The sequence below is a fragment of the Octopus sinensis genome, linkage group LG1 (genome assembly GCF_006345805.1).
Source record: "Octopus sinensis linkage group LG1, ASM634580v1, whole genome shotgun sequence".
Classification (NCBI taxonomy): Eukaryota; Metazoa; Mollusca; class Cephalopoda; order Octopoda; family Octopodidae; genus Octopus; species Octopus sinensis.
This window is the reverse complement of record NC_042997.1, coordinates 16,893,632-16,911,131: the sequence shown is the minus strand read 5'-3', so window position 1 is coordinate 16,911,131 and position 17,500 is coordinate 16,893,632. Positions and strand designations below refer to the sequence as shown.

Below are 17,500 nucleotides of genomic sequence, written 5' to 3'. Positions count from 1 at the left end.
CATGTTACGGATCAGAGACGAATATTCTCTTGCAGAATTTCTTGCTAAGATTTTTATTCAGTAATCTCAAAAGATCTGGCTTTTAATATGCTTTTTTCTTCTTTTTATGAAGTGTCCTGTCCATTATGTCCCAGATTTGTTCAATAAGGTTCATATCTGTTGACTGGCTTGACCATAGAAGCTTTTTAATACCATTCTCATCCAATAAACCTTGGGTCATTTTAGCCATGTGACAAGTAGCTCCATCTTCCATAAATAAAGTCTTCTTTAATCATTTCACCACTGTAGAAGATTGGAAGGAGTCCTTTCTGTAATATGGACGCATGTATCTGAGTTTATGTTTCCCTCACACTCCACCAACTCTTATCAACCATTGCTCCAAATTGCTCCTCAGACCATCACAGACTAGCTGCCATGTTTCATTGTTGGCTGCAATCTTTTCACATCAATTTCTTGATCGCAGTCTACAGACCCACACTCATCCACTGTTAGGAAATACAGCAAATCTGGACTCACCAGAGAATATGACATTGTCCCAAAATGTTAGCGGCCTCTCCACCATCTCACTGGCCCAATCTTTTCTCTGCTTGATGTTGACTGGTCAAAGAAGTGGCTTCCTTCTTGCTGCTCTGCCATAGTAACTAAGTTTGTGGAGATACCTGACAGCTGTTCTGGGACTGACATCAACTTATTCTGGTTTGTCAGAAGCTTTCAATGAGGATTCTCCTCCACACTTCTCTTAGTAAAGGGAAGGGTCCTGTCAGAGAGCCCTGGTCGACCTGGGTGAGGTGATGTGAACTCTGGGACCCCAAAGTTTTCTGTTATTTTACACTGACTATGTCCACCTTCAGAATGACCCACAATACAGCCTTTTTGAAAATCAGACAGTTCCAAAGCTTCATTTGTACATGGCATGATTAAACAGTCATATATAGAACCTGAAACATAAAAATGTCAATTAATAAAAAAAATCTAAACCATTATAAGTTAGAATGAACATAAAACTGTTTTATGGGATGTCTATTTACTTCTGCTGCATCTGTGCTTGTGTGTGTGTGTGTACATACATACACACGTACGTACATACATACATACATATATACATGCATGCATGCATATATGTGTGTGTATGTATGTATGTATGTATGTATGTATGTATGTATGTATGTATGTATGTGCGTATGTATTTACTGAAGATAGTAGGTTGTTTAGCATACCTATTTTCAAACGTATTCTAGCCATAACAACTGTCTTTTTAGAGGTATGCATCCTTTTCTTATTCCTGTGTAGATTGAATGGCTTCTCAGAGATTCTTTCATTTAATGTTTCTAAATTTGACGGAAGGTATGGATAACAATTACACTTAAAAATTCTGAACAATACTCGCAAAATAGTGCTTTCTTTCCATGATTTTCTTTTTCTTTGTTATTAAATTTGTTTTATTTTACAAGCCCACCAGCTAAGCAGATGGAAAGACTGAGATTCATCCACTATAAAAAAAAAATATTCACCAAGAAAAGAATCTAAAAATATAGCTCCATACATATTGCTTATAAATGAATAAGTCAATGATGACCTTGTAATAGAATTGATATATTAAACAATCAGGTGTGTATTTCAACACTCAGCTATTGTTCCACTTGTCATCAAAGTATAAGCTTGCTTTTCTGTGTTGGAGAGCTGATAAGAAGCCATTGGTGACTGAAAATAGTGAGTGTTGTTTTCATATGGATTCTAAAATTGTCCGTGACCTGGAGATGACTACTGTTGATTTATCTGATATGAAAAGAAACTAATCTAGAACTATGAAAATGGTATTATTGCTTGTTCTCTCCCAAATACTCATTGTTTGTTTACTATCTAACAACCACCTATGGTTGTAAATTAAAAAGACTCTTTCTGGAGTATTTCATCTAACAGTTAAGCTTTTTATTCTTTGTAGCTATTAATATGGTTGCTATGTCTTTATATTATTTTCCTAATTCTTTTTCCCCTTGCTTTATACACACACACACACACACACACATACACGTGTACCACAAAGGAAAAAAGGATTAAAATCTAGGCAAATACTTTAAGAGCACTCTGTAGGGATCAAACTCAGTTTACTGAATTGTCCAGGGAGAACCATTGTAATCTGTTAAATGATGATGATGATGATGTCAGTCCAATTTGTAAACCCAAAGTTCAAACACCAGATAGCTTCAGTATAAAGACTCAAAATATAGCAGAAAAACACATAAAATATGCTTCTCAGCCACATGGTTCCAGGTTCAGTCCCACTGCATGGCATATTGAGCAAGTGTTTTCTACTATAACCTTGGGCCAATCAAAGCCTTGTGAGTGGATTTGGTAGAGGGAAACTGAAAGAAGCCTGTCGTATATATATATATATATATATATATATATAATATATATATATATATAATATATATATATATATAGCAATTAAGGACAACTACTTAATAAGGAAAACTTAACAAGAAATTGTCAGGTAGATAGCGTAAAAACCTCATAAGAGAAAAAATTTCGAAAAAAAATTATTTCTTATTGAACATATTAATTTATATATAGAGGGCATTATACATACATGCCAGGAAGCATTGTATATACATGCCAAACGCTAAGAGGGACAATCAGTCATTTCTACCAAAAATATTACTAATCCCACCGAATGCAATTTTTCAAAGTAAGACATTTAAAAATATAGGCCTGTATCACAGTGATTTCATACTTACATAATCATCAGCAGGCCTGAATGTATTATAAATAAACATATATATATATATATATATATATATATATTATATATATATATATTTATATGTATGTATATCATCATCATTTAGCATCCGCTTTCCATGCTAGCATGGGTTGGACGGTTCAACTGGGGTCTGTGAGGCCAGAAGGCTGCATCAGGCCCAGTCTGATCTGGCAGTGTTTCTACGGCTGGATGCCCTTCCTAACGCCATATTATATATATGTTTGTGTTGTTAAAAGTACCTAGTATACTCTGTAAAGTGGCTGGTATTAGGAAGGGTATTCAGCTATAGAAATCATGTCGAAACAGACATCATTAAAGCATTATGTAGTCTTCCAACGCCATATATATATATATATATGGAGGCACAATGGCCCAGTGGTTAGGACAGCGGACTCACTTTGTGAGTGTTTATTGAGCGAAAACCCCTAAAGCTCCACGAGGCTCCAGCAGGGGATGGTGGCAATCCCAGCTGTACTCTTGTTTGAGGGAAACTTGGCTGTTATTTGTAGCAGGTCAGTTAATCTTGCAGAAGCTGTCATTGGCTTGTTAATGATAGTCATAGAGTTGGGAGTGATCAGGATGAGGATGTTGATAATAGATACAGAAACTATAAATGTAATACATATAAGTCAAAAGACATAGTGATCACAAACAGAATCTGAACTCAAACCACTGATGCAATGAGTAAATACCTTACTTCTACTTCTTTACACACAGATATAAGGTCTTAGGCAGTGGAAAGAGGGAATGAAGAAACCAGTCATAAAAAGGAATATAATAGGTCTTGCTTAATATGTGTTTATCCATAATATCTGATAAATGATGTATATAATATATATATATATATATATACACACACAATGCCAGCATGGAAAACGGACACTAAACGATGATGATGATATATATAATACATATATATTATATATATTTTAAATATATATATATATAATACATATATATATATAATATATATATAATATATACACACGTATACATACATACATACATACATATATGCATGTGTGAAAGTAGTTTTGTGGTTCTGTAATTATTGTGTGAATGCACACATACATACATTGCATACATATATATATACACACACACAATATACTTTCACAAATAAGTATTTTAATATTTTAAGATGTTAACATGGCTTAGTGGTAAGCTGTCAAATTCCATTACTGATTGATTCAATCTGTGATGCAATTTAATTTTCCTAGTCTGCCAGATATAATTAGGGGAAATTTTTCCCATAGAGAAATAACAGTGATGGTAATGATAATGAAAATAAGAAAAATATAACAACAGCTTCAAGATCAACAACAGTATTGGAAATAACTGTAGGCTGTAAGGGTCTGAATAATGGCCTTCAATTTTGCTGTGTCAACTGGATTTCTGAAAGCGACCTAATTCTTTATATCTCATATAATCTTCTAACTGGAGCAAGCTGGTTATGAGTGGCATATAAACAAGTTACCCAACTGGACAGGATATAGCTGAATTAGTTAAGCAAATGTGGAAGACTAACTTGACATTGATAGATCAAAGAAAAAATTGGCCAGATGCTCAAAATTACCACAGCATGCTTCTTTCTTCATATGTAGTGATTATGTATGTGCACGAGTGTGTGTGAATGTGTGTAGAAGTACACATATATACATGCATCCTATGCTCTAATAAGATAAACACATCCATATGCAATTAAATTGAATTTGTCTATAGCCAACAGACAGGCAGATGGACACAGGCTCCATACACGCATGCACATTTTAATAAATGATCATACATATTTATATATGTATATGAGTGGGGAGAGAGAGAGAGCAAGAGAGAGAGAGAGGGCAAGTGAGAGAGAGAGACCAAGAGAGAGAGGAAGGTGCAGGAGTTCACTTCTTAGCCGCATATAGTTTTGGGTTCAGTTCTACAGAACTGCACCTTGGTCCAGTGCTGTCTACTATAGCTTTGGGCCAACTAATGTCTTCTGGGTGAATTTAGAATTGTTTATAAACCCATGATGTATGAGTGTGCATGTGTATGTGCACACGTGTATGTGTGTATGTGTGTATACCATCATCATTATTATACATCAATTTTGTATACTGACATGGGTTAGACAGCTCAACAGGATCAGATAGGTTGGAAGACTACATAATGCTTTAATGATGTCTGTTTGGACATGATTTCTATAGCTGAATACCTTTCCTAATATCAGCCACTTTACAGAGTATACTAGGTACTTTTAACAACACAAACACTAGGTTATTTTGTCTTTAGCAAAACTAAAGAGCCTTCTCAGTTCTGCATTGTTGCAATTTGATTTGATTTACTAATCACTTAGAAATTATACTGTGTACTTTTTATGTGGTATCAGCACCACTGGGATTACCTTGTAGTTCACACGGTGAAAGGAAGCTCCCCTGATTGAAAAAGTAGGTATTAAAGTATAATTGAAGAAATAGACCATAGTTGTGAGAAAATAATATTAAAGAGCAAAATGAAGGGAACATTGTTGGCTGAAATAATAGCAGAGACAAAGGGAAAGAGAAGAGTAATACTGGTGTGATTGATATGAAAAGTTGGTGAACAAAGTGAGAATCTTGATGGCATGGGTTAAGTAGGGGTAACAAATGATGAGATAGGTCATGGAAATGGATTCATATATATATTTTACATTTGCTTTCCATACCTACATAGGTTAGATGGTTTGTCAGGATCTGAGTCACTTCTTATTGGAACTACACAAGTTTATAAAAGTTATATATTTTGTAAGTATGTTTGCATGTGCATATAACTTTATGAATGTTTACAAGCTGCACCTTGCTTGAAAAATGCTGTACTATAGGTGGTGAGGTTTTTAACATTCTCTATCAAAAAATCATCTGCTACTTATACTTCAGTACTTTCAAAGACGAGTGTAATGAAAGATCCCTCACTTGAAAAACAGCTAAGAGTTAGGGATATGAAAGAGGCCTAGCTATAAAACAATACTTCAGTAATATGTGTTTATCTTAGTCATGTTAGCATGCAAAAATGGATGCAAAATGAACAAATGAATGAATGCATGTATGTATGTATGTATTTATTTATGTATGTATGTATGTATGTATGTATGCATGCATGCATTTGTGTGTGTATGTGTCTGTGTGTTGTGTGTGTGTGTGAATGTATACACAAAATATATACAAGCAAGCGAAAGTGTATGCAAAAATGATGATAGTGAAATCAGTGACACTGATGATGATGATGCTCTTGATAGTGGTGGTGTGGGGATGTTATGGTTGTGGGGGGTTGTTATTGTGGTGGTGGGGGGTGTTATGGTGGTCGTGGTGGTGGTGATGGTGGCATGCACCCTCATGAACACATATATATTCACAAATGATTATGCATGCAAGTACAATTTATTCCTTCACACACACACATGCTCTGTGTATGTATATGTGTGTGGTAAGATGAACATACAAAAAGACAGTAAGGTTTAGTCATTCACCATGCTAGCAGAAACCATCAATTAATATAGATGCCATTATTTTCCACTAACCATGTATAATAGCCAACAATTTTGACCATTCATGTTGAAAGATATCATTTTCAATAAGCCACTCCATGCCAATTGATTTCTAGCAGAACAATTCTTCTCAAATTTTGCAATTATTCAGCTTAGTTAAGACAAGCAGAAGATCTGAATACAAGTTCCATATTTTCTGTCTCATCAAGTAATCGAGAATAAATAAGTAAATAAATATATACATGTATATAGATACACACACACACACACACACAATGACACACATATAGTCAGATGATGAAATTAAGGAAGCAGAAAAGATAATCTTTAAAGGTTAAAATAAGAAATAAACAAAGAAATAGAAATGCTAATTGGGCCTGAGTCTCCATGGTGTAATTATTTTGTGTGACATGACAGATCCATGTTAAGGCAAGGCCATTAATATCTTCTATTTTTTTTAATTTGGGCTTGCATGATTATGATAGTAAAGTGCTTTCTAAAGTACATTCTTGTTAGAGAAGGTGCCAATTTGGTACAGATAATGGCTACTTGATGAATGATGAAGGTGATAACATCTTTGACAGTGAAAGTAATTGTAGCTGGCCACTACGTTATTAACTAGAACTATCATATAATTGACAAGGTTAGAGACTTGTAGGTAATGTACTTCAAGCTCTGGACAGTGAGTAAGGTGGTCACCATAAACTACTCTCTAATGTGGCTTTCAAATCGTGTTTGCACTAATAATAAACACAAATGAAAGCTTACCAAAGTTCTTGTCTTGCTGTCCTTTATATTTTCTGTTCTTGACAGGGGTTGTCTCAGATTTTTGTTGTTTTTTGTTGGTTTTTTTTTTGCATCAGATCGGTAAAAGAAAAATATAAAAAAATAATGAGAGAAGAAGTAAGTGAAAAATATAGCTATTTTAAGTTGCAGTGATTACTTTACATTTTATTGGGTAACACATTAAACTGTCTGAGTCAATTGAAGCACTGAAATTCCAAGAAATCTGTGTAAGAAAAGTGTCTAGGAAAAATCAATGTCAAATTATAATAACAAATTTTCTTATCGTGTATAATTCAACTTTCTTATAGATCTTTGGTTTTCATTTTTACATTTCAGTGGTCATAAACAGTCTAGGTAGAAGCTATATATTTGTCTGTCAAAACCAAACTCTAATAACTATTCTACAATTCTTCATTTTCCCTAAGAATTAGAAGTAGTTTGTTGATAAGTGAAGAGTTTAAGATGCTTGTTTGTAATCCCTGATCTAATTCTGATAGCAAAGCAAATTCCTTGAAACAATTATTACATTAATGTGAAATCTCTGAAACTTTTCTACACCTCATACATATTGATGCTGCTGACAAGTAGTAGAAACATCATTGTTATCATTACTTTATCCATGTTTCTATGCTATCATCAATTGTGCAGGCCACTAACATTGCATATCTTCATTCCTTAGATTGTTACCAACCTCAGCTATGAAGCATTAACTTGTCTTACTTAATACTGAGATAAGTAACTCAGATATTAATGATTATTGGTTGAGTGAAACTCTGTGGATTGCTTAAAAACACTTTACACTACATGCTTGACCATTTATTCATGATACTACAATCTTCTTACCATCTTTAAAATAGGTCTAAAATTACAATTCTAAATTTTTGAACAAATTTTCCAAAGTTCTTTATTTGATATCTCCATGCATACAATTGTGGAAAGAAAACCTTGAGACTATTCCACTAATGCTAGATGTGAAAATGAAACCAGTAGAAAATTTGTCTCAGGGCTTGGTGTCCATATGACTTGAGAAGATGTGTCTTCATCAATATTACACTGGATTTCAACTAACCAGAGACACCAAAGTAAAATGAGACACAATATAGAATTCTGTTTCTGTAACTTTGGAACAGTCCAAACCATGATCCTCTTCTGTTTGCTCATTATTGATTCAACTTGTTTTGATTTGAACTAAGAATGGAAGGTACTGGAAATGCCACTCAAACAATTCTGCCTATCCTCTGCCCTAATAATAACAATACTGTGATTGCAAGCCACAGTTAATACTATTGGTTTGTTCTTTTATTCATTCTGGAATGAGGAAATCTTGAATTTAGTTTGGAATATGTTTTGACTTAGAATTTTAGATAACTGATAAGATCATCTATTAAGCAATTTGATCTGGTGCTGAATTTTACAGCAATCATTCAGTCATCCAATTTAATGGAAAAAGCATTATTCCAGCCAGTTTGGTTTGAAGCTAATAAATCCAATATAGAAAAGTAAGAGAAAAAAAATTAAAACCATTTACAAAATATGGAGAGGAAATAATTCTACTTTGTTTTATTTTCATTTAATATGTTTATCAGGGCAAGAATAGCTGGAACAAATCTGCTGATCTAGACAGCAGCAAATTGGTAGTCATTAAAACATTGGCATTTGTCCCATCTGTCTGAACCCTGAGTTCAAATCCCACTAAAATCAATTTTGCTTTTCATCCTTTCAAAGTCAGTAAAAAGCACCATTCCAGAGTGGTGAATTGACAGAACTGTTAAAGAATTGAGAAAGTTGCTTTGTGGTATCTGTTTCAGTTCTTTGCATTCTGACAGCAGTTCCTACCACAATACTGGTATCAAACTGTATCACCCCAAATTAACAGCTTTACACTTGAATAAATATTTGTGGTTTGCAGGAACAGCTGGCTGACTTACAATCCTTGCCTGACCTGTGCATACGTGTGGAGTCACATAGTCAGCTCTGACCAATGGAGGCCCTGTATTTATGGCAATTACATATTTTACTATTGCTAGATGTCTTTCTGGAGTCAGGTACCTTAATACATAAGAACACTTATTTACCAGCCTGTTTGATACATTGTCTTTTCAATTACTTTGTCTTTTGTCTTTTTTTTTTTGTTCATTTACTTTAATTTTTGATTTTGTATTTTCTAATGAAATGTTAATTGTATTTCTATTTCAGGTGTTCCTGACCCACCTGTGGATGTAAAATTTGTGACCTGTCCCAGTGGCAGAGCTGAAATTTCTTGGAGTCCTGGCAATGATAATGGCTTTCGCATTTCAGCATATTTCATTCAATATAATTCTTCCCATAATCCTTCACTTTGGCGTACCTATGAAGAACCAATCAAACCAGCTTTGAATAATTATTATATGGATTTGCGTCCATGGGGAAAATATTCTATACGCATGCTAGCTGAGAATAAACTTGGTCTTTCAAAACCTAGTTTACCTACAAAGAAAACATGCTCAGCACCATCAAAACATCCCGATAGAAATCCTAAAGAAGTTTGGACAAGAACAGACCAAACAGGAAAACTAATTATTCAGTGGACAGTAAGTAAAATAATTATTACCATTATTTTTTTTTTAATATAAAGCTAACATAAATTTGATACAAAAATTATGGTCCACAAAGAAAGCATAAAGTTGTTTTTTCAGTTTTCTTAATCCTTCAATCTAGATATATCAAATTGTTGAAGAAGCTTTACACTGGAGATTTTTTCTCATTCTTTTACTTGTTTCAGTCAATAGACTGTGGCTATACTGGGGCACTGCTTTGAAAGGGATTTTTAAAATCATTCTAATCAACTCCAGTACTCCTTTTTAATCAAGTACTTATTCTATCATTCTCTTTTTTCTCGAACTACTAAACTGGAAGACAAACCTATACCAGTTAGCAACCAATGAGAGGGGATCATAAACACACACACACACAATGGACAGCTTTTGACAAACAAATTTTTTCACAGATTATTGGTTAGCCTTGGACAACATTCTGTTGGGCACCTTACCCAATGTACCATGCTGTAAGACTGAATCTAATACCAGATGTGTATATGTCCCCCCCCCAAAAAATACCTTTCGACTTTCTATTTTGCAACTACATTTCGCTGAACTGGTATTGATGTAGTCTATACCAGTGGTTCCCAGCCAATTATTCATAACCTTATATGTAAAATCTCATACTTTTGACGATATTTGATAGAATGTAAAATGTTTATGAATCTGTTATACATTAAAATATAGAACATCCAACACAACAATTAATGCTAACAAAAACTAAAATTATTTCTCCAAGTTTGAAATTTTCATTTTATTAAATTTCTGAAAAACTGATTTAATTTAAAGATTTAAAAAAGGAGCAGGGTCATGAAAAATTATTCATTTGCGAAAATGAATCATGATAATAAAAGGTTGAGAACTGATGATGTAGATATTTATGATTAAATAAATTTCACATACACAGGAATTGAAAATGATGCTTTTCATTCCTTTACTATTGACTGAACGTATAAACATTTAAGAGAGAAAAAAAAATATTAATAGTACTAGATCCACTTAGTTGTCATAATCTTCTAACTCCAGAGGATATGAAAAACCCTTTCATTGTCCTTTATCTTCTAACTTAGCTTTAAACTCATGACTTTCCAGATGTTAGTGTAGCAGCTTAATAAGACTGATAGTGAAATATTGGTTTTTAAGCCATTCCCCTACACTTTTATAATGTTTTCTTAAAAAGATCATTTTGTTCCATGTCATACTCTCTCCATTTATGTCAAGGAAACAGTAATATGAAACATTGCAAAATAAATTTCGACATATATATATATATATATATATATATATATATATATATATATATATATATATAGATATATATATATATATATATATATATATAATATATATATATATATATATATATATATTTATAATAGAATCTATGTAAGTTTGAATTATGGTAGACCTGCCAGTTACTTTGAGTTTAATAATATTCAAATAATATACATACAAGAATGCTCAGGAACACTTTTGAAATATATTTTTAATGAGTAAACCAAGTATAATAAAAAATAATCAAATGTTAAAGATATCGACTTTTCTTATATTTAGATTATATATATATATATATATATATATATATATATATATAATGATAACTAAATAGATAAATTATTGAAAATGTTAAAATTATTGGAAATAATATAAATTATATAAAGTTTACAGAAGAAATGATTAGAGGGAATAGATTTTGTTAAAAGCACACAATCTACACAAACAGAAAAATATTAACTAATATTACTATAGAATAGTAAAGACTAATTTGGTAATTGAGTTTGTCCACGTGTGACCAATTTTACATCGTTTTTGACTTGTTTATGACCAATATGATCTGAGTGGTCATGGTTGGATAAATTTTTCATTGTTACTTAAATCCTAACTCCTTATTAGATAGGGTCAATAAATCACATTAAATGTTCATCAATAGAAGACAATGAATGAACATTTTTGCTCTGAACATGTCAGAAATAAATCTTCATGGCTATGAAATAAATGACACTGTGGCTGACCTTATTCCAGTTGCTCAAACTTCTTGAGAAGAGGTTACAAGTATATGTAATTTGTGCATAGAAGGATGTGCCTATTTGTATAAATAAGGAACAAAGAAACAGCAAAAAATCTACTGTTTAGTTGTTGAACAGCATATTTCAGCTTTCACTTGGGTTTCCAAAAACCCAAACAATGAGGGTATTACATATATGACTAAAAATAAATTTAAATTTGGGAAATTCCATGTTAATGATGCATAGTTTAGGAATTTCAACAAATACTATAATATGATATGACTAATATGATAAAGTGAAATAAGTTAATAGATGATAGTAAGTTAATACTTGAGTGAAAATTTCCTAGTAGTTTATAATTATTTTGAATTCAGCTAACATGTTTAAGAAGTTTAAACAAAAGAGTGTTATTTGAAGAAAAATTCAGTATGGTATATAGATGTAATCTTGAAAATCTGTGTAATTTGGGATTGCAATTCATAAATTTATTCATTCATTTCAAATATACTTATGAAATTCACATATTAATGTGTCTAGACTTGATAGTATGAAATGGGGCAAGTTATTAAGCTTAAAACAGTCTGATCTCATAACTACTTCAACTTGCTTTTGCAAGCATAATATCAATTATTTTTATTGAAATGTAAAATTTCTATTGATAGTAGTTTTTAATTAGATGGATTCAAATTCTAAATATCAATTCTTTTAGGTGAATGTTGCCCAAAATAAAAGGAAATTGTAACTCTTTCTCCTCCTCAAACTACGATTACTTTGTGTTATTGTTGCTTACTCTTTTTTGTTATTGATGGTTTAAATGCACATACTTAAAAAAGCAAAGACAGCATCTCAAAGACTAGATTTCCTCTTCAGATCCAGAAAATACTTCAGTGTTCAAACAAATACTAATCTTTTTCAAGCTCAGGTAAAATTTACAATTGAGTACTACCCCTGCATTTGGACTGATGCTGCTGCTGTACACACAGACATCCTAGCTTGCATCCAAAGAAATACTTCTTTATTAACTAGCATGAAGGCACTCACCAACATACTCTGACCCACAAACATTCTGTTCCCTTTCTCACACTTTTCTACTGGTACTAAGATTCTCTCTACATCTTTTAGATGATTTTCTAGGACCCACACTAAACACTACTCCTAGTCCTTCCTCCCCAGTGTTTCAAATCCCTGGGAATTCTTCCCAGCACATTTTCCTTTCATCTATCAACTTACAATTGTTCTAGATGAATGTTACTGGAGAGCATTCAAAGACCAAAAGCGCCGCTACTACCTTCAATCTAACTATTAAATCTACTAAAACAAATATTACTTCTAGTCCTGCAAATTTATCTCTACTATAACATATATCTATCTCAGCTCCCACCAACTTAACTCTATGCAACTATTTTATAGAATTATGATTTACACCAAATAACAGTTTATATATTTACTAAAACACCTTAGTTAAAACATCTTAGTGCCAAGGACAAGCAAGATAATTCACCCTCAATCCCATTTGAGAGTGGTGGACATCGATGTTTGCCATTTTTGTGGCATATCAACACTACCTACCAGCCTAGGCTGGCAAAACATCGATGTCTATCACTCGCATATGGAACTGAAGGTGAGTTATCTTGCCTGTCCATGGCTCTAAGGTGTTTTAACACTGATGACATGAGAGTTATATACTCCACTATGCCATTGCAGCCACCAAAAAATACACAAAGCATATACATTAGTATATGTATTCAACAATATTTTATATATATATATATATATACACACATGTATGGATGTATATACATGTATGTATGTATATATTCTCATAACTGAATAACAAGATATTAATTCTATGTGTTTAAGATAAATATATTGGGTTGTTGATTAAGGGGTTTCAAAATCTAATAAATTTTCTAAAATACCAGTTTCTAATGAAATACCAAATTTTCCATGATTCTGCTAGTTATGCTGGCTGAATCTAAGTTTAAATTCACCATATACTAAGTGACTCTTAAACTGAATATTCATTTTAATAGAATTACATACATAGGCTTAACTACTAAAACAGTTAAACTTACATTCAACCAACATAACTAAACTTTCTGATATAATTATAGAAAAGTTAGCACTTCATTAGAGACACATATTTGTGATTAAAAAATATATCTTCTGATGCCTTTTAGATTCTGGCATGATTCTGAATAGCAACCTGGTTTCTTTTTGGTCTTTATATGCTTGAAAATATTTTTGCATTTACTCTTAAATAAATGTACAAGGTTGATTCCAAATGCTATCCTGAAGGTCATCAACATCATTTTTATTGACGAAAATTTTTTTACACTACTGTAGCTCTTAGCTATAATTACAGGATATTATGATATTAGGGCCATTTTATTTTCAGTCTACTCTCATAATTTCATAACACCTTTTTTACTTTCATTATACATAACCCAACACACAAAATTATTGTTATTTAGGAACTTCACTATTCTAAACAACTTGTAAGGAACTCTTACAAAATATTAAAAACCTTGATAAACTAGTAAGCAGTCATATATTCAAAATTACACACATGTGTGTTTGCACATTTATTAATATATATGTGTTTACCATACACAGTTGTTATGCTAACACCAATCAAAATAATACCAGGTAAAGACCTCAATGCAAAGTGTATTCAACTGTACATATTTCTATATCATATGAAAATGCGACAGTTACTTAAGCTTCATTGAGTGCCACACCTACTCCTGACTGTAGTTTGAAACATTAAAGTTTTGCTTATTTGAGAGAGATGAGGGAGTGGCTAACTGCTCACACAGACTGCAAGAAGGTTCTAAGAATGATGGGTGTAGGAGTAATAGAGATATAGCAGAATGATAGGATGGGATAGGTTATAGTTGACCGACTGACTGAGAATGCAGATTTAAAGCAACTAGGAAAGATTCTAAAACAGATGTGTGCATGAGTGTAAATAGATGCCTGTGTCTGTGCAAGTGTGAGGATTTGTGTTTGTGTGTGAACGTTTGACTTGAAGAATCAGTCAACAAAAGGTGAAGAGAAATTGTCTTTAAAAATTAATGTAAACAAGATAGGTTGATTGCTTCGATTGTATTTCACAGTTTAAGTTCTTGTATTTTTTTTAAAAACAAAATGAGTAAAGGAAAGATTTTGCGTATTTTGCTGTGATAGGTAAGAAGTGAAATAGAGAAAGTTTTAAAAAGTTTATGTGAAGTGTATATGAAATTAATAATAGATATGCAAGATAAATAAATAGATTCAGTACATCACTGTAAGCAGTAGTAAAAATATATAATTGACATATGCTTTGTTATTAGAGAATGATAAGTTCAAATCCTAATAAAAGCATGGACTTTTGATATTTCACTACACCATTTCAGTCCTATCACTATCATATAATAATGGTCTCAGTTTAGATGATATTGGTCTGGCATAAAGAGTTGATTACAGGCCATATATTCTGGATAAATCAAACTGGTGATGTACCTTACACACACACACACACACATACTCTCTCTCTCTCTCTCTCTCTCTCTCTCTCTCTCTCTCTCTCTCTCTTTCTCTCTCTCTCTCCACTCTACTAAACTCAAGAGAAGATTTTTTATTTCAATATTTCATGCTGATCAAATGCCACCTGGGTCAACTTTGCCTTCCATCCTTTTGGGATCAATAAAATAAGTATCAGTTGAACACTAGGATCAATGTAATTAACTTATGCCTTCCTTCGAAATTGCTGGCCTTGTGCCAAAATTTGAAATCTATATTTCATGCTGATAAAGTACATATTAGTTGTATCATACTAACCATTACTTACAATGTTAAATTCATGTCTTGAAAATGCTGAGAAATTAAAGTAGAAATCATAACTGTACAAGTTCATAGGTCTTGAATTAAAAATTGCAGCAGATAAGATTGTATATGCAAGTATATATGTGTACATATGTTTGAGTGGTGAGATATTTTACTAATAAAATTCTTCTCAATACCTTTTGACTTAACTTTTCAGGAATAACTTACCAGATCTTTTGAAAATGTTACCTATAATATTCTAGAACAAGGTTTCATCAATTGTCAACTTAACACAATAAAGCCAGAAAAAGGCATAAATGTTCACAAGCATGTCTGCATGGTTAAAGAGTTTACTTTACATCACTGTTGTTCTGAGTTCTATCCAACTACATAACACCATGGCCCTATATCTTTTATGATAGCTTTAGATAGCTAAATTTGGTAAATGAAAACTATGCAGAAACTCCAGTCATATACATGCATGCATGGACATGTATTTTTCCAGAACATATATCAGTATTTCATAAAAACATTGGCAAGAAAACCTAAAATACCAGTACTTTACAAATGAAGACCCTAAAATATTTATTCTGCAGCGAGTTAGGTAGTCCTATATTGCTTTCAACATCAGAAATACAATGAACCATTGGTTGGTCTGTTGAGAACCTGCAGCCAATGGCATGTTTCATAAAGTTACATACTGAATATAAGTTAAAAGAAATTGAATGCTATGCCACACAACCCTGATAAATTTCAATAGCCAGCACATAGCACAATGCTTCTCTCTCTCTCTCTCTCGCTCTCCATCTCTTTCTCTCTTGCTCTATCTATCTATCTATCTATTTCTCTCTCTTCTGCTAGCTTCAGCTTCTCTAAACTGCAAAATCTGTATTCTACCCTGATTCAAATTTATTTGATAATACCATCTCGTTATTGTGCTTTTTACCTATGTTCCACTTTCCAAGCCCTGTAGTAAGTTTGTCATGTAATATTTCTTCCTCAAAACTGAAACCTTCTGGAACTCCTACACTTGATCCTTTCTTCCTTGCATCACCACACCAAATAAGATACCATCAACTAACTGAAGTTTATAATGAACATCAACTGCACTGACACCCCAAGTCTGAGAAGCCTGCAACCAAGGCTAAATGCACTGTCCCACTTCTCAAGACTAAATAATAAAATATCTCTTCTTTTTTTAATTAACTTTTGACACACCTGGAGGCAGTAACAATTCTATTTCTCTTTTTAGTCTGAGCTAAGTGGGCTGAGCTAGTAAAAGTTATGCATCTTGATGGAATACTTTAAGAAAGAAAAATGTGTGTGTATGTGTGTGTGTATGCACACGCATGTACCCTGTATATGTGTGTATGTATGTATAGAAATATAATATCAAAAGCAAAGTAAGGTTGGATTAAATCTAATCTGCAGCTTGGTTTGATGATAAATTAGTAAATGTATTAGGCAACTTCTATGTTATTAATAGGAAATATAATGTTCAGAAGAAATTTGAGATGTTCAACTTCCATATACAATAATGCACATACTGAAACATTCAAGAACAGACAGATGAATACTCACATACACACACATACACAGTCATAAAGAACATGAAGAAAACGAGGAGAAAGAAGAAAACACAATAATAAAAATATGGTTGGACTTCGTTTTACTTCAAATGATGGAATTAAATGAGGCAGCTTAAAAGCAAATTCATTTTCTCTTTATCGCTGAGAGAAGAGAAACCATAATAATATCTATGTTGTTGTTATTGTTGCTACTGTTTTAAGATGTGTCTGCTGTTACTGTTTCTGCTATGCCATAACTAGCTATATCACTGCCTCTGGGCAGTGAATGGTGTGGATAAAATTACTTCATATTTAAGTATAATATATAGCAACACCAACTTGTTGTATCACAAGTAGCACAGCAACAATAAAAACAGCGAAAGCAGTCACACCAGCTATATGTTTTACATTAATAGTTTTATCAATGTCATAACAACAAGATCTCCCACTAGAAAAATAAGCAAGCTAAAGCAAATAAAAATATAGCA

General features: G+C 32.5%; 1 protein-coding gene across 6 annotated transcripts in view; it reads left to right on the top strand.

Annotated features, from left to right (window-relative positions):
- The window catches only part of LOC115216671 (neuroglian-like), an 826,540-nt gene that overhangs the window by 638,157 nt on the left and 170,883 nt on the right, over window positions 1–17,500 (top strand). For all 6 annotated transcript variants that reach the window (XM_036511459.1, XM_036511421.1, XM_036511285.1 and 3 more), the window contains one exon: window positions 9,252–9,625. In XM_036511459.1, the coding sequence (XP_036367352.1) occupies window positions 9,252–9,625 (374 nt within the window). The remainder of the gene's footprint in view (window positions 1–9,251; window positions 9,626–17,500) is intronic.